This window comes from Camelus bactrianus, chromosome 17, assembly GCF_048773025.1.
Source record: "Camelus bactrianus isolate YW-2024 breed Bactrian camel chromosome 17, ASM4877302v1, whole genome shotgun sequence".
NCBI classification, from domain to species: Eukaryota; Metazoa; Chordata; class Mammalia; order Artiodactyla; family Camelidae; genus Camelus; species Camelus bactrianus.
In genome coordinates, this window is record NC_133555.1 from 4,487,494 (window position 1) to 4,512,522 (window position 25,029).

At 49.5% G+C, this 25,029-nt stretch overlaps 2 protein-coding genes across 4 annotated transcripts in view; one reads left to right on the top strand and one right to left on the bottom strand.

Annotated features, from left to right (window-relative positions):
* The window catches only part of SYN2 (synapsin II), a 154,711-nt gene that overhangs the window by 16,878 nt on the left and 112,804 nt on the right, over positions 1-25,029 (bottom strand). For all 3 annotated transcript variants that reach the window (XM_074344306.1, XM_074344305.1, XM_010953060.3), the window contains exons 5-10: positions 20,380-20,469; positions 10,161-10,223; positions 9,661-9,803; positions 5,909-5,983; positions 5,350-5,452; positions 3,886-4,035 (exon numbers count right to left, since the gene is read on the bottom strand). In XM_074344306.1, the coding sequence (XP_074200407.1) occupies positions 3,886-4,035; positions 5,350-5,452; positions 5,909-5,983; positions 9,661-9,803; positions 10,161-10,223; positions 20,380-20,469 (624 nt within the window). The remainder of the gene's footprint in view (positions 1-3,885; positions 4,036-5,349; positions 5,453-5,908; positions 5,984-9,660; positions 9,804-10,160; positions 10,224-20,379; positions 20,470-25,029) is intronic.
* On the top strand, positions 12,075-18,676 carry TIMP4 (TIMP metallopeptidase inhibitor 4). The gene is made up of 5 exons (XM_010953058.3): positions 12,075-12,730; positions 13,905-14,002; positions 14,450-14,564; positions 17,202-17,326; positions 17,981-18,676. Exons 1-5 carry the CDS (start codon positions 12,592-12,594, stop codon positions 18,176-18,178), a joined length of 675 nt encoding a protein of 224 aa, XP_010951360.1. The 5' UTR covers positions 12,075-12,591; the 3' UTR covers positions 18,179-18,676.

The following is a 25,029-nucleotide window of genomic DNA, read 5'->3' on the forward strand; positions in this document are numbered from 1 at the left end:
TGTGCTAGTCAGTAGAAACACAGATGAATAAGGCATCCAAGTATTTGAGAAACATTTGCTAAATTAATTTAATTATGTATGTCACAAAGAATTTGGCCTTGCCCAAAGAGAGATTTGGCCTTTGTTCACAACACACCCCCCTGGGAAGCAGCCGCTAAACTCTGGAAATTTCCTGAGTGATCGGAGGCGTGTTTTAGTTATTCATGGTGGGGACCCTCAGACCACACCTAATGGGGTATGATCATGAGGTGACTCCTGGTGGGCCCCTGGGGGAAGGGGGGCCCTGTGGTATTAGACCCACCTAAGGAGGGAGGAGTTGGAGACCAAGTTTGATCAGGTGATCAATCAAGCAAGCAAGCCTACAAAATGAAACCCCAATAAAAACCCTGAACACTGAAATTCAGGTGAGCTTCCCTGGTTGGTAATACTCTGGGTGCCTTGTCACATACGGATGCCAGAGGATAGTGTACCCCAAGGACAACAGGAGCTTTGTGTGGGAACCCTCCCAGACTCTGCCCTATGCATCCTCCTTTGGCTTATTTTTGATTTGTATCCTTTCCCATAATACACCTGTGAGTATAATCGCTTCCAGTAAGTTCTTTGAGTCCTTCCAGAGAATGATCGAATGTGAGGATGGTCTGGGGAACTATCCAAACTTCCTGTCGTTTCCGGAGTGAGGGCAGCCTTGTGGAGGCCTGTACCTTCAGACTTTGCAGCTGGGCTGATGCCAGGTTTCATGGGACCTTAGAATTGAAAAGGATCTAGAGATCATCTAATCCAATTCCATTTTACAGCTGAGGAAACAGGCCTAGAGTGGGAAGTGACTTACCCATGGTCACGTAATGCTCTGGCAGAGTGGGACTAGCCCCTTAGTGTCCTGATCCCAGCATGTGTACTTTTCACAAAATCCTGCTGTAACTTCCAATGTGATGATCAGCAGAGAAACGCTTATCCTGGAGCTGGACTGGCTTTGCTACCAGGAGTGTTTGCAGGTGTCCCTCTACTTAGGGAAGCTCATTGCTACCAGGTATCCTGCCTTGACTCTGACAGATTTCTCTTTAAAATATTTAAGCTGCAATATTTAATGTTTACAAAGTAAAGGACTTTATATGAAAGAAGAACCAAAGCTTTCATTGTGTGGAAACATTTTTTTTCTTGTTTTGGTAAATTCTCTCTTTGTTACTGAACGTTTAGGTTTCAGATGTCATTTTTATATAACCTAAATTTTATTGCTAGAAGAGATCTTAATGATTTCTTGGTTCAAACTCTTCATTTTACACACACAGACGCTGAGGCACAGAAATTGGAAATCTACCCCAGGTGACCTGGTGAGTCAGGGGCAAGGATGAGTTGAACTCAGTCTCCTGACTCGCTGCGTAGCCTTCATTCTAGCCAGAATGACTTCCCCGTAGGAGGCTGAGAGAGTGTTGCACACGTTTATAAAAGCACGTAAGGGGCCCTCACAGGATCCCAGAGCGGCCCATTTTTGTTTCTCTTGTCTGGGTAGTGTCAGGCTCTCTTACTCGGTCAAAAACTCTTTAAGCAGCTACCAAATAGTCTCCATATTTCTCAGGGGTAAAGCAGGAAAGGGGACTGAGTCTTCCTCTAGAGCAGGAGTGAGCAGTAATCTACCAGTCCCGTCGCTGGGGACAGTGTGGGCGAAAAGGCAAGACTAAAACTCAAATGCCTTGATTCCGTCAGATTTACAACATCGTAAAATCTACTGCAGGCCTGATATTACTTTAACCAGGAAAATGTTTTTATCATGTCTAGTTAAACACAATATTTAAATAATGGGCTGGTGTCTCTCACAAGCAATTAAGCTGTGTTTTCCTCATTACCCGACCGTAATTCTCTAGTGACCACATTCCTGATGCGCAGGGACAGAATCTTGCACTTGGTCAGAGGCCCAACACAGCATGAGCCATGTAGAGAAGGAGGGACACACACAGAGCTCGTCAGGGCAACATCCCGCCGCACGGGGCTATGCTCACAGAGCGTCAACATCGTCAGCCCAGAGGCTCCCATTAATGCAGCATCAGTTGGGATGAAAGAATTCTGCTCAAAGAGATTTTTAAAGCTCAAAAGGTATTTAAATGTCATCTTACATTATGTGGGGGGTGAGGGGTAGAGATCCAGAGAGGAAACTGGCTGACCAACGTCCATACAGTTTTATTTCAGTGATTTTCTACTGAAATACTTAGATATTACGTGTTTAGCTTTCTTAAACAGAATTTGGAATACTGACTAAAATGTAGCCCTCTCCTGATGGTTCAAGCCCATTGTTATGAATGTGAACTATGCCTCTAGTCTACAATTCTGAGACATTCAAATGATGAGAAGATAAACGTGGAGTTATTTGCTACTATACTAAATAATCCAGACTACTTTGTACTGCTTTTTTCCTCTCCCACTCCTTTTCTTCTTTTTTTTCAATTAAAAAAAATTATTGGGGTGGGAGGTAATAAGGTTTATTTATTTATGTCTTTATTTAAACAGAGGTACTAGAGATTAAACCTAGGACCTTGTTCCTGCTAAGCACTGAGCTATATACCCTCTCCCCTTTCCTTCTTTCTTACTTAAAAAGATTTCAGGCATCTAATTACTTAGTTTCTGACTGCAGTATAATCCCAGGGAGGCACCGATCTTTAGGAAAGCGAGTGACTGTAGCCTAAGGCTGTAAGGAGCCCACACCGAGGGTGCTCACTTGTGAAGTAACACAGGGAACCTCAGGTGAGTGTTTACAACGTACTGTCCATATTTTAGGTTATTTACTTCATTTGATCCTCATGACAAACCCTAAAAGGTAGGTGCTATTGTTCAGACCTCTCCTCTTCCAAGGTCACAAAGCCAGCAGATGGAGGGTCCAGGATTCAAACTTGAGTCGTCCTTGCTTCAAAGCCCACACCTGAGTCACTATTCTGTTCCACCTTCCCAACTGTTTGAAGTCTGGTCATGAAAGAGAGATTGCTGAGAGACCTTCCTTTACAAGGGAAAAAACATGAGTCCTAGAAAAGGCAGCAACTTCCCCCAAAGTCACACGGTTGTTTAGGCAAAGAGCTAGACCAGGACTCAGTTCCTGGATTCACTGTCCTACATTCTTGCTGCTCCATTATACCCTTGTTCAGCGGAGAGAAGAGTTTGGGGATATTTCTGAAAAATGAGCTACCTCCTAGATGGGACGAAGGTCCCTCCGGCCCAGGGTCCCTGATTTTCTTTGGCCCATTCGAGAGCCACAGGGCCTGAGGTTCTACAAAAACATCAGTGTGGATACCCCGCTAGACCTGCAGCTGCAATTGTGTCACTGTGAATGTGACTGGTCACGAGTCACATGCCACAGTCAACTGAAGAAAGCTGCCTCCTCTCCCTCAGGAAGGAAAGCAGATTTCTCATTTGAGTTTTACCTTGTCACCCTCTCCCAGAATGAAGGAGCTGACTCTCTCCTCTCTCCAGACCAGCAGATTTCTCATAAACACCCTCCTTTCTCTACAAATGTGGCAGATGCCTCACCAGCAGGTCCTGAGAGGTCTGACCCAGCCCTTCCTCAGAGACCTCCCATTTAAAAGCGGGAGCATCCTGAGTCCCAGGGGAAACTGGTTCTGGTTCCCTGGGGACTTTAAGCTCAGAGGGGAGCGATCCAGAACTCCATCCCTGGACAGTTCTATAGCTGATCGTGCGGACTGCTAACGAGAAGGCTCCTGTGAGAGGTGGTGGAGGGTCATGAGGCCTCCAGAGAAGAGGGGAGGGAAGAGCGGGAGGGAAAAGACCTCCGAGATCCCATCCAGGCCTGTGGGTCTCTGTCCTCTGCTCCGTCCTGGAGCCTCCACAGGCTAGAGCAGTGGGCTTGGGAGTGGGTCTTGCTCTCCTGGTCTCTTCCCTGCTTACCTGTGGCTGCTGGGTGGTTAAGGGCCTCTGAGGAGACAGGACAGGGGTTCTGGACAGCAGCTGGTTCATCTTGCTGATGACCAGTTCGGTGATGAGTTGTCTGTCCTCCACCTGGTGTTCCCCGATCAGTGGCATACTGCAGTCCATGACCTGGCGAGGGTTGGAAACATCAACCTTGGTCTTTCAGAATAAGTAGGGCTTTTGCCAGCAGAGTCAGGTTGGAGGAGAAGGTGGTACTTCTAATTTCAGCTGGAAGCATGTTCCTTTGCATAAATAGGCCCTTCATCCCCTTCTCCTACAAATCTTTGCCTTAGGCCTCCCCCTACCTTCACCCAGGCCAGGGATCAGTGAGACTTCAGTCTGGTACTAAAGGTGGTGGGGAGAGGGAGCAAGCAAGCAAGGAGAGAGTGCACCCCAGCTCTGAGGCCTGCAGGCAGGGGTGCAGGGACACAGGTAGGCCACTCCCTTAACTCTGGTGAGGAGCAGGCAGTTTTCATCTCTGTGACTTTTCACCCACATGATCTCTGTCCCCACACATACTCTGCCCATTAAGTGACGAGACTGCTGCCTTTGCTTGTGACCTGGGATACCTTCTCTTTTCACCTCCAATCCTGATTTTTCCTGTACCTCAAGGTCCAGATCAATGCCCTCCTCCTTTAGGAAGTGTCTGCCTGCCCAGAGTCATAGACTCTGTAGTCCAACTCTCTCGTTCAAGGAGGAGACAACTGAGGCCCACCCAGAGCGGAGAGATAAGACCATCCAGGAGGCTACATGCCAAGCAGCCCATGGAGTAGGTTCCGAAGCCCACTTTGGGCTCCTGACATTAACTCTGATACCACCACCTCCAGGCAAAGAGCCTCTCCTGCTTCCAGGAAGACTAGGTGGCAATGTGTGTGAAGGACCCATACAGCCACTGACTCTCCCTTTAATACGGGAAAAGACTGAAGTTGTGCTGGAGGCCCAGGGTGAGTCAAGTGTCTCCCAGGCTCAGAGAGGTGCTAAGGAGAATCTCCTGCACCCAGGAGACCTGAATTCTAGCCCAGGCTGAGACACTGATTCACTCTGTGGCCTTGGGCAAACGCTTATGGTATTAGGCCTCCATTTTCTCCCTGGCGAAATGAGCAGATTGGACCGAATGATGCCCAAGGCCAGCTTCCTGAGACCAAGAATGGCAAGATTGCTACAGTCTTCCCAGGGGAATGGCAGGCTGGGACCCAGGAACCCAGGTCCAGCATCTCTTTCACAAGATGTGGGTCAGCCCAGCTGGTTGGAAACAAAAGCTCCCTGCTGGCAGATGTGTTTTGCGGTGCACATCCCCTGGTTGTGTCACCTAGGACCTCCCCGTGGCCCAGGAGACCCTACCTGAATGCAGTCCAGGCTTCCCACATAGTTCTCAAGCAAAAAAGCTTGGCCTCCAGCCCGGAAGGCTGTCTCCTACTGAGATACTCCTTGGGCCAGACTTACCTCAAAAATGTAGTCTTTCCCATCTTTGCCATGTACAGCTTTGACAGCACAGACGTCCAGGCCACCAAACATCTCAGAGCAGGTGTCCACCCACAGCTTGTACCTGGAGGGGATGGGAAAGGGCCCCGAGGCCGGGGCATCAGCTCCTGTCGAGCCTGTTGGCTGCCTCCACCTCCCGTAGCCTCCCTGCCTAGCCCTCCCACTGTCCATCCCCGTCGAGCACGGTGCCTTCCTGATGTGCCCTCCCGCTTTGCTCTCCAGATTCTACCGGTCTTCCCAGGCTCAGAGCAGGGCTCCTCTACTCTAGGTGGCCTTCCTTGGCTACTCCAGCCCAGGGTAAGTCCTCCTTTTGTGGAGCTTCTATGGTATTATTGGCCTTTATCTCCATAATTTAGCACATAACCCAGTCCTGCCTGATCTTGTTAACGGGGTGCGTGGGCCTTCGTGTTCCGCATGTCCTGCCTGATTAGAAGCTCCCTCTGGCCAGGGCTCATTTCGTACACCTCTTCATCTATGGAAGCCTGCCCCTCACCAGGCTGGGACTGACTCTGTCACTCACCTGTCTGACATGGCGATCTGCTCCAGCATCGCAGAGCCAGTGTTGGTCTTCCAGTTCCCTGAGATCGACGTCCTCCTACAACAAGGTCCCGCCAGGACAGAACAGTCAGCCGCACCAGCAAGAGGAGGGCGTGAAGCTTTCCAGAATTTTCGCCCATTCCTGCTTTCCCCAGCTGCTTCTCCCACCAATAGCCCAGGGGCCTGTCTGCTGAGCCCACAGCCTGGCTGCCTCTGCCGCACCCCAACCTGCAATGCTCGCCTCCTTTCTACGAGAGTCCGGCCCTCTGGCTCTGGCTCCAGGGGGCCTTCCCTGGCATTTTCAACCAGATGAGTACTTGATCCCCTTAGACTGCCTAGAGGACTCTGCCTGTACCTCACTTAAAATCCTACGTCTACTTTTTACTTTAGTTATTTGAGCTGAATCTTCTGTCCACGAGTCTACAAACCACTTGAGGGTATAAACTGTGTCTTATATTCCCAGCAGCCTACCATCTTGGTGTACATGAATGGAATTCTATTGCTTCTGGAAATACCCTCAGGGCTCCTGTGAACATCTCTCAACAGCTTCCTTACTAGCTCACTTATTCATTTACTCAACAGTTACTTTTGAGATCCTAACGGTATTAGCAATGTGACCGCACAAGTCAGGTGCCCTCTTCAGGCTTAGGCTGCCTCATCCATCAAATGGAGCTGATGGACTCAGGTCACCAACCTTTTCTCTTCCATGCCCTCTGCACCTCCATCTCTGAGCATGTGTTAGAGTCAACCATTCGTGGACTAAACAGGAGGTGGATGACCTGGTTTCTGGTTCTGGATTTGCTCTTGACTGGCTGGGCGACTGTAGGTGAATCCCTTCACCGCTCTGAGCCTCCCTTACTCCGGCGTAAACATGAGGATCCACTGATACAGTTTTAAATAAACTGTAAAACACCCCAAATATGTTTTTTAAATTACGAGTCTTCACTCAGACAAGGTCAAGAGGAAGGGGATGGTCTGGGGGCAGGGAAGCCCTGCTCAACCCCTGACAGAGCATCACCTGCCATCCTCATCAATCCTTGCTACTGGAGACTGGATGATGCGCTGCAGTTCCCAGGGCCAGTCAAGAGCATATCCAGAACCAGAAATCAGGTCATCCTCTCCAGAGATCTGATTCCAGACACTGAGAATCCGAGACACACAGCCACTTCTTCAGAGCCCTGAGGCGGCCCAGAGTCAACTGCTGTGGTAATAACGACGCCTCACATGTGTACAGTAGTGACTACCCTCCAGGGTTCTTCCTCCCCAACCCCTCCCCAGAGCCTCCCTGCAAACCCCCTGCTGTAAGCAGCTGGGATTCTTGCCCCTACTTAACACACAAGGAGATTAAGATTCAGGAAGGTTAGATGACTTGTCCAAGATTGTCTATCCAGTCAAAGGAGACACAAGATAAAAACCCAGGACTCTCGGTTCCCTCGTGGAGCTCCACCTTCCTTGCACTCCCCACCTAGTTCAGAAAAAGCAAACTAACAGCTGAGTGGCTTGCAAAATATGCATAGAAACACAAAGACAGATCATAGTAAAAATAACGCTGTCTTGCTAACACTGGTGGTTCACAGGTGTTCCTCTGACCAGGCTGGGCTCCTCAAGGACGCGGGAGAGAGTTGCCCACTTCCACATCCCAGCACGAGGCCACCATACATAATAGGGCCTCAGAAACTTGGCGTGAGTAATAATGATGTCGTGCATACTTTATGCGGGGGCACAGATCTGTGCAGGCTACCTGGGATGTTTGGGAGGGAAGGGGACACCGGGCAAGGACTAGGGGAGAGGGGAAGACTCAAACCATAGCTCGGCTACTGCCAAGTCTGTTCCTTCTTCTGAGAGTCAGAGGACGGCCAAAAGTTTGGGGAAGAGGAGCTGGGAGGGCCTGAACTTCCCCCAAACCACGGACTGTCCCTTGCAAACAAAAAAGTAAGTAAATGTTTTCCAAAGCTGCTCTGGTCCCCCACCCTTCATAGTGTTTGGGGATTCCCTTTTCTTATGCTTCATTTAAATTGTTCTAAGAAACCCCAAACTTTAAAGAGGCGGTGCCTCCTTTTAAGCATCAAGACACTCTTGCTCCCCCGTCATAAACACTTTGTGTTTATTTAGGGGATTTTAAAACTAAAGGTTAGGAAATCTGCTTTCCTAGGTCCTGAACTTACCGACTTCTCTGCTTCTTTTACCTAGTTTCTACAGTGGTCTTTTAAATCATTGTCTTACATTGTGCACAATTTTATTTTATATATTGTTTATTGGAATACAGTCAGTTACAGTGTTGTGTTAATTTCTGGTGTACAGCATAGTGATTTCAGTTTTATATATAGAATATGTATTCCTTTTCAGAGTCTTTTTCACTGTAGGCTATTACAAGATATTGAATACAGTTTCCTGTGCTGTACAGTAGGAACTTGGTGTTGTGCATAATTCTAAAGCAACCCTAAATTATTTTCTGAAGCGGAAAGGCTATATATCAAAAAGTATACATTTTATGAAAGTAGGAATCTGGTCGATGCAGATAAAAACGATCCTTGCTTCAGTTCTCCACGAGGGCTCTTTCTGCATATCACTGGGCACCTGCTGCTGCTGCTGCGCAGGGGGGCAGGGCTGCAGGGGTGACCCCCCCGCCATCACCCAGGGGGCTTGGAGGAGAGTGGTACACTCGCCCCAGCGTGAGAAGGGCAAAACTAGCCGTGTGTGGAGGGTTATGAGAAGAGAGTGAGTGGAAGGGGCTCCTAACTAACTCTGCAGGCAGAGTATAAATACTAAGAAGACCGACCAGGGAAGAGGAGTGGAAATGGATGGGGAAAGGGGAGGGAAGCGGCAAAGACCAAATTCACACATTGTAAATGTTCCTTCTTTGTAAAGAAAGCACTACCATAGATATTTTTAAAAGTGTATAGTTAATATTTCCAAAATTGGAATCGTAAGCCATTTGCATCCTTATGTATATTGTGGAAGATCAGGTCATCTTGAAATCTATTCTTTTTCTGAACTCTGTTGGAGGAAGACTTTCCATTCTGGCGAATGGACACAGTCCCATGGGGAAGTCATCTCTTATAACTACTAGGCTTTTAATGCTCTGCAGTGTTTGCAGGGCTATATATTCACATCAGGAGTTTCTTAACTTTCCTCTGTGCTCTGGCAGCCTAGTGAAGGCTGTGGATTCCTTTCAATGCATAAAATGTGCAAGATGCACAAACGTATAAAATAAAGTACACAGGATGGCAAAGGAACTCAGTTACGTAAAACAGTGATCAAAACAGAGTTGTCAAAAGAATAAACAAACAAATCTCTGATTAGTGAAAAACATGTTTCTTTGTAAATAACAAATGTATTTACAGGTATAAATGTAGTGGCAACTCTGAATGCCATGATTCTTAAGTAGTGATAAAAGTAACTGGTATTTAGAGACATCTGTCACAAGTGTATGTGACACAAAAATCTCTGTGATCACCTTTAGTGACAGATCACAGGTGCTGCTGCTATTGCTCTAGTCTGCTGTCTCTGTTCATAACTGAGGAGGCTGTCAGACTTCACTGAGAGGCTAGTGAAAATAAATATTAATTTTATTTCTTATCTTAGTTTGCAAACCCCTCCTCTGCCTTGAAAGGAAGCCAGGCTCAGACTCCCTGAGTTGAATAGTGCCCTCTGTCCTCTGCCTCGTGGGCCAGGTGAGGAGAAACAGGGAGTTGGCAGCTTCCTGGAGGGTGAGGAGACCCCGCCCCCACTCACATGTAAGCCTTGTAGTTGCTGCCGATCTTCTGGACCCGGATGTCATACTTGGCATCAATGAAAGGTTCTGCTGTGGCATAGGTCTGGGTGAGGGCCACCACGCTGGCAATGTCCTGGAAGTCGTAGTGGTTTTCCACTTTGACCTAATGGCGGGGCAAGGGAGAGGAGAAGGGAGGGAGAGGAACACATACACACACTGAGTCACAAGAGCCTTGAGCCTCTATACCCCTTGTGCTGTTTCCATCCAGATGCAGAGCTGGGAGCCCGTTTCCCCCCGCTCAGGAACCACAGGCACTGCAAAGGGCCCTGGGACTAGTCCGGTGGCCTGCACTCTGATTGCTAAAAGGGGCCTGGCTGGGCAACACTCATGGCTTCAGAGGGGCCACACCATCTCCTCCTTGGAAAGAATTATCAGCAACAGAGGCAGAACGGTCCACAAGTGGGCTCTCTGCAAAGCACCCTTCTCGGCTCCACCCCAGAGCCTGGCCAGCCCGCCTTACCTTGCCCATGCCTGAGTGAGCATGGCCAATCTTCACCACCACCGGGAACGTGGGCAGGGTCAGCTGAAAGCAGAGGAGAAAGGGATGAATTGGTCCACGTGTACTCGTTTCTCCGTGGAGTCTTACAGATATTTTCCTTGGGAACATCCTTGGAAGGGCTCTTTTAAGAACCAGTGCAACCTGCTTGCTTCACAAATTAAAAAACTAGGGCCCACAGGGTAACAGTGATGTGCCTAAGGTCACAGCAAATAGTGGTGTCAGAGCTATGAGAACACTGCTCTCCTACTTGGTACTCTCTACATCTTTAAAACTCATTGCTTCAGCTTTCTCTGCATTAGGCAAACCCTGGGCTGGACTGGCCCTTAGTAAAAAAACAATTTATAAAAAATGTACCTTTGAAAGGGTGAATTTTACTGTATGTAAATTGCACTTTAGTAAACTCAAATTAAAAAAGAAATGTATCTTTGGAATCTTAATGTCCCTTTTGCCATGTATCTCTTAGACCCATCTCTTCCTCTTCAAATGTCCAGCTTTCCTGTATTGAACCTGGCTGTTCCCCCCACTGTCACACTCTCTTCCTTGTTCATCAACACTCCAAACTCATCACCAAATACAGCTTAGTATGCAAAGGCCTATTTCTGCCCAGCTTGGGGTTTGGAGGAGAGCTGACATAAGAATTCAACAGTTTATCATTCAAGACAGATCCGTAAGAGGGGAAATGCTACCTTGAGGTGGCCATATTTTAACAGAGCAACAAAAAACTTAAAAGAAGAACTAGCCTCCAAAGGCAGGATTTCAAACTGCTATAAAGTGGTGGTGGAAGAAATAACGTGGTGGAGGGAAAGGAGCACTAGACTGGGCGTCAGGAGATTTGCATTCCAGTCCTCACTGCAAGTCCCTTTACCTCCCTGGGCCTCAGCCTTCACCTCAGCCAAATGAAGAGGCTGAACTGGATGCTTTCGAGATGCCATCCATTAACATACCAGACTCTACCTTGGTCTGGGGGCTGCATGAAGAACCAACCTGGACACCAAATCTCATTCTTCTCAGTCAAGCTCAGCTCTCTTTCGGTTTCCTTCTTTTCAAACATCACTACCACCTCTAAATGAAAAGATGTCTTTCAAAGGAAGTGATGTTGACTCTGATGAAAAGTCAGATTCCCAGGACCCCTAAGAGTGACCAGATACTAGGAGTACCTGACCTGGGGATTCCAGTATTCCTGGCTGAGGCAAAGAGCTCCAAAGGGCCTTGGGAATCATGTGGTTCAACCCTACTTTATGGAGAAGTAAGTGAGGCACAGAGAGGCAAAGGGTGCAAAGCTATCTAGTGACAGCATCAGTGCCCAGCCTCCTAGCTTCCGGCGAAACACTTTGTGGAAACAGTCTACAACAATCATCCCACGGGTGTCTTTCTGTCTAGAGCCTTGGAGGACTGGGCTCAAACGGTGGACAAGACTCCAGCCAGATGGCTCCAAATGCCACGCTTCTTTGTTTTCTAAGCTGCCCTACCCTCCATAACAAAACGTGATCTCTCCATTGAGTAGGGAGCTGAGACAGAGATCTGTGTAGCGTAGGGTCTGGAGAGGACTTTGAGGTCCCAGGTTTGCCCTAAGTGATGGATACCTTGTGCTTTGAGCCCCCATCGAGAGCGCCGTCCTTGGCCATTTGCAGAGTGTGAGGCTCTGGGTACGGGCAAGGGTTTCTAAAGCACTGGCTGCTTTCTCGGACATCTCTCCCTCCCCCCAGCCAACAGAGCCAACACACACACACACACACACACACACACACACACACACACACACACCCCAGCTTTCTCGGTCCTGTTCCATTACTGTTTGCTGTTGCTTTGGAGCCTCATAAATAGGGCATTGAAAACACTTCCTGCAGCTGAAAGAGGCCCTGAGTAGCTTGTCTCACTTCCAGTGTGCAGCTCGGCGAGGGGTCCGTCCTTCTCTGTCACTGTGTCTTTCGCCTGTTGTAATTCCGCCCGCCTCTCTCTGACTCTGCCTGTCTCACCCTTTCTGTTCGTGCCTCTCTGCACTCGGGTCCTTTCTGCCGGAATCACAGCGCCTTGGTGTTTCTGCTCCCCTCTCTGAGCAGTGGTCTTTGGTGCACTTTCTGTCCCGACACCATCCCCTTTCCTAGCGCCTTCCCTCTGCTTCTAGGAGGCTTGACTGCTCAGGCAAGGGAGCAGAGGCTAGGGGCCTCTCTCCTGGCTTCCCTCCCCATCTCACCGAGCCTGTCAGTCAGGAGGCCGCTGGTTCTGCAGCCGCGGGTGGCCTACAGCCAGAGGGCGGAGCCCATCCGGGCGGGACTGGCCGTAGGTCCACCTCATAAAGCCAGGGGCGAGAGGCGCAACGCGACCTGAAGGAGCCCTGGAGGGGCTATTTAGCCTGACAGACCGCACAGGCCCAGCCGGGGCTGACAGTGACATGCCCCGGGGCCCCCGGATCGCGCCGAGCTGGGCGCTGTTGCTGCGGTTGCTGGCACTGCTTCGGCCGCTGGGGCTGGGCGAGGCGTGCAGCTGCGCCCCCGCGCACCCCCAGCAGCATGTCTGCCGCTCGGCGCTCGGTGAGTCCCAGGAGCCTTCAAGGTCCACAGAGGGGTCTGGTTGTGTGGGATCACTACCGGCCTGAGCTGGCGACCCGGAGTCTGGAGGTAAAGGGAGGAGCTCAAACCCCGCCCTAGGTGCCTCCTGCTAGGGCTGCTGGGCGGGGCAAGGCTGGCACCATAGCAACCTTGCAAGCACAGAGACCCGCTGATTTGCGAGGCAATAAAGGCGGCGTAAGGGACCTCCGCTGTGACCCCCTCATCCCTGCCCACTGCAGTTATCGGGTGTCACTGAACAAGTCGCTGAAACTATCCAGTGATTATTCTTATCTGGATACGGGGACAGGGGAGCCAGGGGTTAGGGGGTTAGTTTTTCATGATAAACATCCCTCTGTATCCAAGCCTATAACTGGGCCCCCACCCCAACACACGCCTTTTGTCCTTTCTCTCCCTCTGCCTGGGATGTCCTTCCCTGACACCCTTAAATTCCTGGCAAACTCCTATTCATCCTTCAAGACCTTACTCAGGTACCTCCTCTTCTCTGAAGGCTTCCTGACTTCTTGGTGCTACCACAGCATCTCTAACATCTCTGTGTTCCTATCATGCTGTCCTGTTCTTTTTGAGTGTGTTCTCCACTAGACCAAGAGTTCTGCACGGTGGGGACCCTGTCTTAACCACATTTGTGGGCCCAGTACCTAGTGTTAGGCCAGGCACAGAGGACGAACTTCATAAACAGGTTTTGCTTAACGCCCAAATGGCAAGAGGTGAACTACCTCTGTGCAGGGTCAAAACATTTATTAATTCAATGAACGTTTACTAATATCAGCTCTCTTTGAGGCCTTGGGCTACATCAGTAGATGACCCCACATGGACTGCCCCTCAAGTGGCTCCTCCTCCCTCCCCCACCCTGCTGCTCACCTCCACTCCACTGCACCCTGGGCTGTGAAGAACCAGACTCCCATATCCAGCTGGTACAGGGTAGAGACTGGAAACCCAAATAGGCCTGTGGGATTTGGAACTTCCAGCAACCGCAGAGGCGGAGGTTCGCTCGGACACAGCGTCCTCCTCACAACCCAGCAGGACCTAGACCCGGAATCCCCCTACAGAATTCTCCCAGGGGCTCTGGGTCACCCAGATCCCAGATGGACTGCTCCCACAGGTTACTGAAGGCTCCCTCTCTTCTCTCCCTGTGCAGCAATCCGGGCCAAAATCTCCAGTGAGAAGGTAGTTCCTGCCAGTGCAGACCCTGCTGACACTCAAAAAATGATCCGGTATGAAATCAAACAGATAAAGGTACATGGGGACAGGACAGGGCGTTTACCCTGTGGGCTGTTAGGAGGAGTGGGGTCTGTGATCTGGGAAGCATGAGGCCGGTAGGTGAGGCGGCCCGGCTCAGTGATGCTGGGATAGAGATGCCAAAGTGGAAGTGGATGACATGTAAGGAACAGGGCTCCCAGAATCCAAGTGACTGTGCAGGAGAGGCCCCAGGGTCCACCTAGGCCTGCAGCTGCTTGTGCTTGGGGCTGCTGGAGGTACCTCCCCTCTCACTGGAATAAACCAAGGTTGAGAAGTGTTTTTTGTTTTTTTTTTAAGAAAGGACCTAGTTGGGCTATCTGTGTGCAACAAATCCCGAGCTAGATTTTCGCTTAATTTTTTTAGCTTTAGAATGAAAAGTTTTCCCTGTTAAGATATAAAGTACACTCACTGACCCAACACTGCTCTTTTGTGACTGCCTTTCAGATGTTCAAAGGGTTTGAGAAAGTCAGCGATATTCAGTATATCTATACACCTTTTGATTCCTCCCTCTGTGGGGTGAGACTGGAAGCTAACAGCCAGAAGCAGTATCTCCTGACTGGTGAGTTAAAGACCAGCGAGTGGCCCTTGGGTCTCGGTCCTAAAGAAGGCAGTCAAGGAGGAGCCAGGGCTGGCCTTGGGCAGCTAGCTGAGCCAGGTGGCACCTTCTTGGGCATAAAACGGAACTGCGTTACTAAGAGGCAGCCTCTGAGTCGGGAGGAGCCTTGGCAACCTCCCTTTCAACTCGAGAGTCCTCACTGCCAGTGCCTCGCTGTTTTGCAGGTTGCTCTCCCAGCCTCGGGCAGCTGGTTCCATTTCCAAACAGCTTTAATTGGTGTAAGATTTTTGGTATCTTGAGCCAAAATCTGTCCCTCTGAATCTGCCCCTTGTGGGTTCAGCTCCACCCCGTTCTATGACGACCCTTCAGTTCAGAGGCCTGAGGATGACAGATACACGCACTCTGGCTCCACGTCTGCTGGCTGTGGGTCCAGACCCCTTCCTGTTCTGGCCACCTTCAACAGGATATAGCCTGTCCCTGTCCCTCCCCTCACTCAGGACCCCGAACTGGACACCAACTGCAGGTGAGGTCTTAGTTTCACAGAGGAAAGGAGGACTGTGCATTCGTAAACCCCACCCCCCAGTACACACGTAATAGTTACTGTGGCCTATGATGGCATTAGCTTCAGATGGCCACATCGGGGCACACTCTTGACTCCCAGTGAGCCTGTGGCTAACTCACACCCAAGGCCCATCCTGGGGGTGCAGTAAAGCGCAGGCCCTAACAGGAGCCTTGAGTCTAACATGATTCTGTCTCCATGAACTTGGGCCCAGGCGGATCTCCTCATGCTGAAGTGGTGGGAATAGAACAGTTAAAGAACCACATAAGAATATACTCCATACGTGAACACATGCAATACTGAACTACTTTGCAATAGTTTTGAAAGAAGGGATTTGTGTGGTTGTACACAATTAGGAAAGCTTTGTTGTGTAAGTGGGATCTAAATTGGCCCTAAAGGATGAAAAATATTTAGAAAGAAGGCAAGGAAAAGAAAAACACAGCAGGTGGAGAGGACAGGAGGAGGAATTCCACTATCTGTCCATCCATTCAGCAATGAACGACCCCCTACTCACTGCCAGGCCTTGGACAGGAGAGTGAAGACTCAGTAGTAAGTCCCTATCCTCAAAGAGCTCACAGTTCAAACCTGGCTCTTGAGAAGTCACAGGCTTGGAGGCCACACTGGTGGGGGCTCCCCAGCTCTGAGGATATGGAATTGGGCTGATCTGGGAGCCTCTGGATGGCAGAGGCAGAGGAAGGGAACACCCCTGAGCCCTCCTGGTCCCAGGACTAGCAGACAAGTCACCTGCTTCCTAAGCACCTCCCTCTGGGTGCTGCGGTACATCAGGGGAAGCAGGAAGCATGCTGGCTGCCCTCAAGGTCAGGTCTAAACGGAAGTGAGGTTAAATGACAAAGCACCAGCGTACTGAAAAGTCATCAGTGGTGCCCACGCCCTGCAGAAGGCACAAGCTCTTCTGCCTAATACCAAATGCCCTCTGTGACCAGACGCTGCTGACCTCTGCAGCTTTGTCTCCCGCCACTTGTTAGTGACCACCCCCAGCTCCCCGTGTCCCCTAGAGCTGGACTAAACTACTCGCAGTCGTCAAAGGTATTCTGCTGGGCTGTGCCCCTCTGTCTTTGCACGGGATAGTCCCACTGTCCACAGGTCCTTCCCCAGCTTGTCTGGCAGGTGAATTCCTACCTGTCCCTTCAAGGCCCAACGCAGGCATCATCTGCTCTGAGTCACCATTCTTGCCCCTACCGCTTCCACAGACAGAGATAACTGTGCTTTCCTTTGTTCTTATATATATAAGAACTTGTTCTTGGTCTTATATATAAGAATATATAAGAGCACCTTGTATATAATCACACAACAGTGTGATTTTTACCTATTTATCTATCTGCCCTGCTAATTTTTAAGCTCCCTGGGGGCAGAGATCCTGTCATATTTATTTCTGTATTCCTGGCACCAGGTCATAGCAGTAATCATTTACTGATTGAGTGACTGAAGTTCTAAGAGAGGTGTGGGCTGGCATGGTCAGGGATGGCTCTGAGGATGAGGCGGTGCTAAAAAAAGAGTCTTTGCAAGATAGGAAGGAGTCTGATAGGTAAAGAAGGGGAATTTCCTTGCAGGGAAGGGGAAGGACTCACCAAGACACGTATCAGTGGGGCAGGAGGCCGGCCCATGTAGATACTCGGAAGGGTTAGAAAGGAAAACAGACCTAGTGTTTACTGAGCATCTTCTGTGGGCCCAAAACTGTGCTGGGAACTTCACAGGTATTCTCTCATTTAGTCCTGACAACAGCCTTATTATTCTCATCCTTCAGGTGACTTTTTTACAGTCACACGCTAGTAAATGATGGAAAAGAAGGGGGATGCACCAAGATTCTGACTTGTAGCTCATGCTCCCCTCTGCACCACGCTAATATAAAGGCCTTCTCCCCCAACTGTCCCTCATACAAATATCACCTGGTAATAGTTTTGACACACAGACTATAGAGGTTTTTCTGGTTCCTTCAAGAGCCCAATGTCACCACTGCCACCCAAAGAAATTGAAGAGGCTGTGATCTGGGGCTCCTTCAAGAACCCAGAGCTCCACGGACAGATTCCTCATGCTAGGCTCTCCTCCATCTCCCCTTGAAGGTCAGGTCCTCAGTGATGGGAAAGTCTTCATCCATCTGTGCAACTACATTGAGCCCTGGGAGAACCTGTCCTTTCTGCAGAGAGAAAGTCTGAATCACCACTACCATCTGAACTGTGGCTGCCAAGTAAGGGAACGTCCATTTCCAAGGTCTCTGAGGGGGTGGGGAGGGGTCTTGAGCCTTGCAGCCTCACCCTTCGTGTATTCCTTCCTTCAAGCATGCGTGATTTATTCACCTACTGTACTGTACTTGAGATCTGCCATGGACCACACACTGTATGAAGCTGGGGATGGGAAGGCAAGATGGCCCATAGTTCCCTGATCGGAAAGCACTCACCTTTTGACTGGGAAGGCAGCCATCATATAAGGCAGGCTGCGATCATGCACTATCACTTAAAGAGAGTCTACTTTTTGCCAAGCCTTGTAATGATTAAGTTATTTAAAATATCTAATTTAGTCTTTAAGACAAATTTATGAAGAATTACGGTTCCCATTTTAAGGTGAAGAAATTAATGCTCTAGGAAGTAAAGTGGCTTGTGTAAGGCCAGTGGTACAGTAAGGACCCTCAGGTCTTTCTGACTCCAGAGATGCCATTAGAGAGGCAATCCTATATGTGGAGAACACAGGGGAAGGAGAACTAAGGGAGAAATACGGAGGCTGGGAAAGGCTTCGTAAGGGAGGGGGCATGTGAGCTGGGATGTAAGAATATGAAGAAGTCAGAAAGTCAGTAATGGAGAAAGGACCCCTAACTCCCTCTGATGTTGTGTGTCTATGACTCTAGATCACCACCTGCTATACAGTGTCCTGCACCATCTCGGCCCCCAACGAGTGCCTCTGGACAGACTGGCTGTTGGAACGGAAGCTCTATGGGTACCAGGCCCAGCATTATGTCTGCACAAAGCATGCTGACGGCACCTGCAGCTGGTACCAGAGACATTTGCCCCTCCGGAAGGAGTTTGTTGACATCATCCAGCCTTAGGAGGGACTGCCACATTCCTTCAAGAGTCCTAAAGACCAAGCCACTCTCCTTCTCTGCAGAGGTCTGGCTGTCACCATCTGCCGCATCGCTGCCAGCCAGCAGGAAGTACCAAGTGGCTGGTCTGGCCAGCTTTAGGGCAGGGGTGGGGCGTATAAAAGCTTGTGTCTGAGACCCCATCCCAGAATCTGTCAAGGGCTAGGGAAAGTAGCCTGGCTTTTCTCTCCTGCCCTCAGCCCCTCACCCCTGCCTCCCAAACCCTTTTAGTCGAGCTGGTACTTGTTACTGATTCCAGATTAGTTAGTTTTCCAAAGCTGGGACTATTCCTTTTTCTCCACAGGAAAATGCGTTTTCTCTTCTCTTAACTGATCTGACAGGGGAGAGATGGTAGATATTATGCACACGAGATGGTGTGGCCCTGTGATGACAGTACCCGGAAGTGGGTGGACAGTATCCTAAGCAGGCTGAGGCGGAGGAATGAAAAGAACAACATGCGTTGGCTGCGTGTCCTCTACTCCTCCTGTCTCAGCTCATCCTAATCCTCTGATACACACTCATCTGTTTGGGGGAGTGACTCGGGGGACACGGAATCATTCAGTGTGAGCCTACAGTGGCCTCACCTCCCTCCGCACACTCTAATCCTCTCTGCGCCATCCCTGGCAGAGGGCCTGGCCCCAGCTGGCACACCTCTTTGGACAAGAACAGACTTGGGCATTGTCTCTCCAGGTTAACTGTACTTAATGCCCTCGACTGAGGTCCAAAAGGTTTCTCCTCTCTCTCTTTTAGAAGGTCTCTCTCTGCTAGATTACTAATGTTTTCATTCCTACTTCAAAACTTTTTTTAAGCCAAGAAAAGCATTTCTCTTAGAGTTGAAATTCCCACTTAGCTTTTGATACCTCAGGGAGATCTTAGGAGGTCCTTTCTTGAGGGCAAATTTCAGGATGGAGGACAGGAGAGAAATAACACAAGGGCCCTTTGGGGGAAAAGGATGGTGGATGGGGAATATACTTTGCGAGTGTTGCCATCTTGTTCAGTGGTCAGCCTGGTTGATGCTACAGCAGGAGAAAGCTAGCTCTGAGGCCCCAGAGAGCCCCTCCAGCCTCCAGCTCAGTGCCCTCTTGGATTCCCCGAGTCTGCAAGCACAGACCCCTAGGGGTCCTCAGCCTCTGCATGCCTTCCTGACTTACCCTGAAAGGGAAAGCCCTGATGTGGGTCTCAACGGCTTATTAAGGGCAAGGGCTTAATGTTCCAGGGCCTCTCCTGGGGAAGCTCTGGCAAAGATGAAGGCGGTAGTTCTTTTCAAGGCCCTCGGTTATTATTCGTCTTCTCTGTGTGGCTTGCTAATAAGCTGGGCCATGTACAAATGCCACAAGAAGGCCCCTGATTCACAGAAACAGTGCGAATGCAGATTCCTCCTGCAGGTCTCTGTCCAGAGCACCAGACTTGGAGAGCTATGGAAAAGTCTCCATTGGAGGGTTAAGCAGGGTCGCCAACTGACCATGCAAGACTGGGGCAGAGGATGTGGGGACAGAGAAGAAGGGGGTTAAGCTCCAGGTCACCACGGAGGAAAAACATTAGTAACAGCCTCTGTACCAACAGTCCATCTCATCTCTCTGCCCTTCTGCCATCCTAGGATGGCCTCAGAGAAGGCACAATGCAAACCCAGTCCTGTCAAAATCTCAGGAAAGCCAAGGGAAGGCAAGTGTCTGGGGAATACAAATAGGAACAATACCTTACATCTGAGGAGCACCTCACACTTTCCAGAGGCTGTTACTTAAGGATTCTCACCTATAAGCAAGTACCATATTAGAGATGCTGGTCAGGAATGGTTACGTCCACTTGGCTTTCTGACTGGGAAACTGACACACAGGGAGGGGTGCAACTGTCCAGGACTTGTGGCAGCCCCAGGGCTAGAACCCAAGCAGGGGATCTTCTGACTGTTGATCTACAGGGTTCTTACTCTTTTATCTTGACACACTGCTCTTGTTTCTGCTCTTTCCTATTCTGTCTCCAGGTTTTGGAGACAAAGGGGCTGCCATGTAAAACCCAGACACTCTGGCCCCACAGAGCGGGTCCACAGTTCATCCTCAATAGAGTCTCTCGGGTTGAGATGCTGAAGCCCTCTTCAGAGCAGCATGGTCACCATGTGGCTAAGCTGAGAGTGCAAACAGCAGAGAGGCTGAAGTGCCCTCTCAGTCACCTACCATCTCCTTGTGGTTGGGGTAGTACGTCTGCTCGATGAGTGGGAACTTTTCTCCTCCCAGTGTCTTGTAGATGGCTACCAGCTGAGCAAACTGCAAAAGAGAAGCAAACACTTCAGTTCACCTAGACAGCTTCTGGAACAGACAGACAAAATGTCAACCTGTCAAACAAATATTTGTCTAGCATTTGCACCACTGAGGGCTTTGTGCAGAGCACTCTGGGGATAGGAAAGAGGTGTCCCATCTCTGTTCTCCAGGAAGTTGTGCTCCAGTTGGGGAAGGGAGACAGGGTGAGCTAACATTCATTCAGTACCTACTCAATTTTACTGATATTTCCTCATTTCAAATGGATGAACTAGGTACTTTATCATCCTCATTTTACATATGAGGCTCGGAGAGGGTAGGAAACTTGCCTAAAGTCACAGAGCTGCAAAGGGGTTAAGCTGGGATTGAAATCTGGGTCTCTAATTCTAAATGCCTGCATCTCTAGAAATGGCAAGTGATGAAGCTGGGGAGGTAACATGGGGCCCAGTCTTGAAGTTCAAATGCCAAACAAAGGAATGGTAGCTTTTTCCTGTAGGGAGTACGGAGTCATCAGAGTTTAAGCAGGGAGGTCCTGAATGAAACTGTTCTTCACGAAGATGTAGGTGGTCATGGAATGCAGGAAAGACAGACCCAGTCTTCTGGGACTTAATAGTCGTTCAAGAACTGAACTCACTGGACCCTTTAGCTATGAGAAAGCGGAACAGCTCCACGGGAAGAGGTGAGGTACACACATGTAAGCGTCAGGGCTTGCCTTTGGCACACATGCAGCTCCCCTTGGTGCCCCCTCTCCCCCACACTTTATCAGTGAAGAAACTGAGGCCCAGAGAGGTCACTTGCCCAAGGTCACACAGCAGTTGAGCCAAATTCATGGCCAGGCTCCTTTATTCCTAACTCATAAGTCTCCCTACTCCTTCTTGTAGCTGCCTTTCAGGCTCTCAAGAGACCATGTTCTTCCCACAGGAGACTTTCCTTTTCAGTCCATTCCCACACATGCCCACATCCACCCCTAGTGCCCTGGCAGCAGGGGTAATCCAGCATCTTCTCGGCAGTGCTACTGGGTCCACGCTCTAAGCCACTGATGTCTGGAACTGCTAGAAGGAAAAGTTGCCAGATCGAACCTGCCTTCTACTTAGCAGAGAAAGGAGAGCTGGAACATTTCTCAAACGCTCAGGTCCTACTCTCCATAAGGTACGTCAGCACACGAGCAGTGTGGGGACACGAGTGTGAAGAACTGGGCTCTTAGGAAATTGGAATCTTCTGATTCTTCTTGTTCCGCCTTGACTTGCCAGGTGTCCTTGGGCAAATGATTTCTCCTCTCCAGGACTCATTTGCTCCACATATAAAATGAGAAAACTCAGTTTCCTCAAACTTTTCACCACAAAAGAACACCTATTATATTTCCTCCCAGACTCCATGATCAAACTACTGGTTAAGTGATCATCTGCTGTGGTCCCTTTGTGAGTAAAGATAGAATTATGTAATTTTTGAAATGCAGAAAAACACTGGAATTTCTGGGTCACTTCCCTTAATGACACACAGTTGGTGACTCTGGATCACTAAGGCCTCCTCCGGGGCTGGAAGCATGATTAATGGACTTTCGGCCCCTAAGGCTTTATTATTGAAAGGGACTGTAGAGTCTCTAGACGAGACATCTCATGTTACAGATGAGGAGACTGAGGCTAGAAGAGCAAAGGAAAGCGGAGGCTCCCGACCTCGCGCCTGGAGGTGAGGCTGCCCTAGGGCGGCACCCGGTTCTCTTCTGGCCCAGTGCATTCTCCGTGGAACTCGTGGTCCTCACCATTCTTTGGCTTGTCAATGTTCTTTGACTATCAAGACCACCCCTCAGACCCTTCCTGCCATCTCTGATTCTCCCCACCACCTCATCTGACCTTTAAATCCTGCCTGCCCACTTCAGCTTGGCTGGACTCCTGCTCTGTGTCTGGAAACCTGCCTGAGCTCCCCGAGCTCTCCAGCATCCCCAGCAAGCTGATGCCAGCTCTGCCTAACGACCTGTGTCCTGCTGCGGCCCACGCCCTGGCACCGCACCAAGGCATGTGGGGCCCTATCTTCCCAGCATGTGGGAGAATTACACAGACACCACACTGATGCCAAGAAGGCCCACGGTGGACTCCCAGGGTCCTCAGGCAGCCAAGACTGAAGTGGCAGCCAGTTCCCAGGCACTAGCGGGTCCTTGGGAGCTCACCCACCCTCTTCTACCTCCAGCAGCCACTGTCTGCTCAAAGTTCTGGGCTTAGCCTCTAACCCCTGCCTCCTTGGAAACTTAGATTCAGTCACAAGCACACAGTCACCGATTAAACAAAAGTAACGTCTGATAAGGGTTATTTCCTCTATGTATAGACAAAAGAAAGGATTTGGGAGCTGGGGGTGGTACTGGCAATGAATAGGAAGATAATGTTCATTATACCCACTTATCCAATCTATCAGGACAGATGTCTTGGAAAAAAATGGGATTTCAAGATCAGTCTGAATTTAATATATTGTCCTATCTCCTGGAAATAGAATGCTTTAATTCAACTCTGTGCATCTGTCTCTTAAAAAACTCACAAAAAGTAGCAGGATTTTCAGATAAATTTGAAGCAATGTGGGATGGTGGCATTCTTGCTTTCTCTGGAATGCTTTCATCGTTAGGTCTACTTCTGCTTCCAAAATCCCAGCGTGCCTGCCCTGATCAATTTATGAGATAGCAGATGTGCTCAGAGACACGGGCACACAAGACAGAGCCTTTCCCAACCCAACTGAGGACTCTTCTCACACCAAGAGCCCCCATAATAGAGAAAATTAGAAAATATGAAACAAAGTCATCATTTCAGGGGACCCTCCCCTCACAGTCACCAAATTTGTTCACTCCCATTAACAGGCAGAGGACAACATATAAAATGCCACTAGTGTGGCAGCTGCTCACCAAAAATGAAGGGAGAACTTGGTGTCTGGCCAGGGAGCGATGCCAAAGGCGATATGCCGGGATTATGAATGGGTGAGAGTGTGAACTCTCACCAGATCCCAGATCCTAGTGGGGCAAAGCCCTAGGAACAGGCTCTCTGATCCACAGCTCCCTGGCCTCTGGCACAGTTTTGGAACATAAAGTGAGGAACTAGTTTCTTTAAGATCCCAAATACTAGGCGACTATGACACTAGGCTGGCAAACTGGTGGCAGGGACTATGACTATTCCTAGTTTACAGACAAAGAAACCTGGGCACAGAGAGGTTTAGCCAGAAGGTTGATTAGTGAGATAGCCCAGGAAACAGCTGATAATAGCAGAATCGCCCTGCGTGGCTATGAGGAAGCCAAATTCAAATTGGCATTGAAGGGTGAGGGAGGAGAGGGCCGGGCAAAAGATCAGTAGGGATGGTCCTGTGACTGAAGAGAACCTTGGGGAAGGCCTCACGTGCTCTTCTGTGATTAGTGATTCATTCAAATCACACAATTCCTGTAGCCTGTTTCTGCAAAACTCTAGGGTTCCAGATCCTCAGGCCAGACACAGGGAAAGGCTAAATAAGGGGCAACCCCTCCTTGACCGCAGCAGCTCCCAGGTCTTCCGACTCCTCGCTCATCAGTCTTTCTCTTATACTGTCAGGTTCCTGGTTCCAACGGAACATGAAAACTGAGTTCAGGTGTGAAAAAAAGATCAAGGGTGGTGAGTCCATTTAGTTAAGAAACACCCCCTCCAGCTCTCTGAGTGGTATAGAGGCTTGGGGTCTGGGAACTTGACAGTCAGTGACCAGTGTCGTGACCCTTGGCAAGCTGGTGTGGGATGGCAGAAACGACTTTTTGAAAAACAAGAGGAGGAGGATGTGATCGGGGCAGGTGTTTCCTTCCAAGAGGACCAGCCTGGAGCAACAAAGTTACAGGAGTTACACCCCTCGGCTGTCAGAGGGGCAGCCAGAGAGGCCCAGCACTGTCACCGGTCACTCTCCCTCCTATCTCCACTGTTCTCTCTGCTCAAAAGTTTCCACTGCTTCCAAGGTTTCCAGACTGGCCAAGGAAGAGAACACCAGACCAGCTTCCTCCTCACACGGTAATTCAATTTATGTGGGATACATACAGTGTGATCTAGAGAAACCCTGGCTCTATGACTTTGGCAAGTTACTTAATCCTTTCTGGGTCTCATTTCTCTGCAAAAATGATAATAATGATAATAGTAGTATCTTCCTTGTAAGACTGTGGTGAGGATTAAGCAAAATTAATGTAGGAAAATCTCACAAGGTGGCAGCACATAGTAAGTGGTTTTATACTCCTTACCTTCCTTCCATAATTTTCACATCTCTGCCATGAAGGGGTGAGATGTGATGATCTCTGGGGAAACTTTCGGTGCATGTAAGTGTCTGATTGATATGTGTGTGGATAAATCTCATTTAAACACTTGGCAGAACTCTGACACTAACATCCCTCTGAGATGGACCATCCCCTGAGTCCCTACTGGCTTCAGGCCTTTCCAATGGTTAGACCTTTCAGAGGCGGGAAACAGGTATTTTTATTGTTGCATCCTATGGCTAAGGACACAGCCTACAGACCTGTGAGGGCTTCTTTACAGAATCTTTGTGTGACTTCGCTGTGACGCCAAAGGTCCACTCTGCAGCAAAGATGGC

Bases quoted from the DNA above. Each gene is read 5' to 3' on its own strand.
- TIMP4 (XM_010953058.3), top strand. From the start codon at position 12,592: ATGCCCCGGGGCCCCCGGATCGCGCCGAGCTGGGCGCTGTTGCTGCGG. The intron at 12,731-13,904 runs GTGAGTCCCAGG...CTCCCTGTGCAG, and splicing joins TGTCTGCCGCTCGGCGCTCG to CAATCCGGGCCAAAATCTCC. The intron at 14,565-17,201 runs GTGAGTTAAAGA...CTCCCCTTGAAG, and splicing joins GAAGCAGTATCTCCTGACTG to GTCAGGTCCTCAGTGATGGG.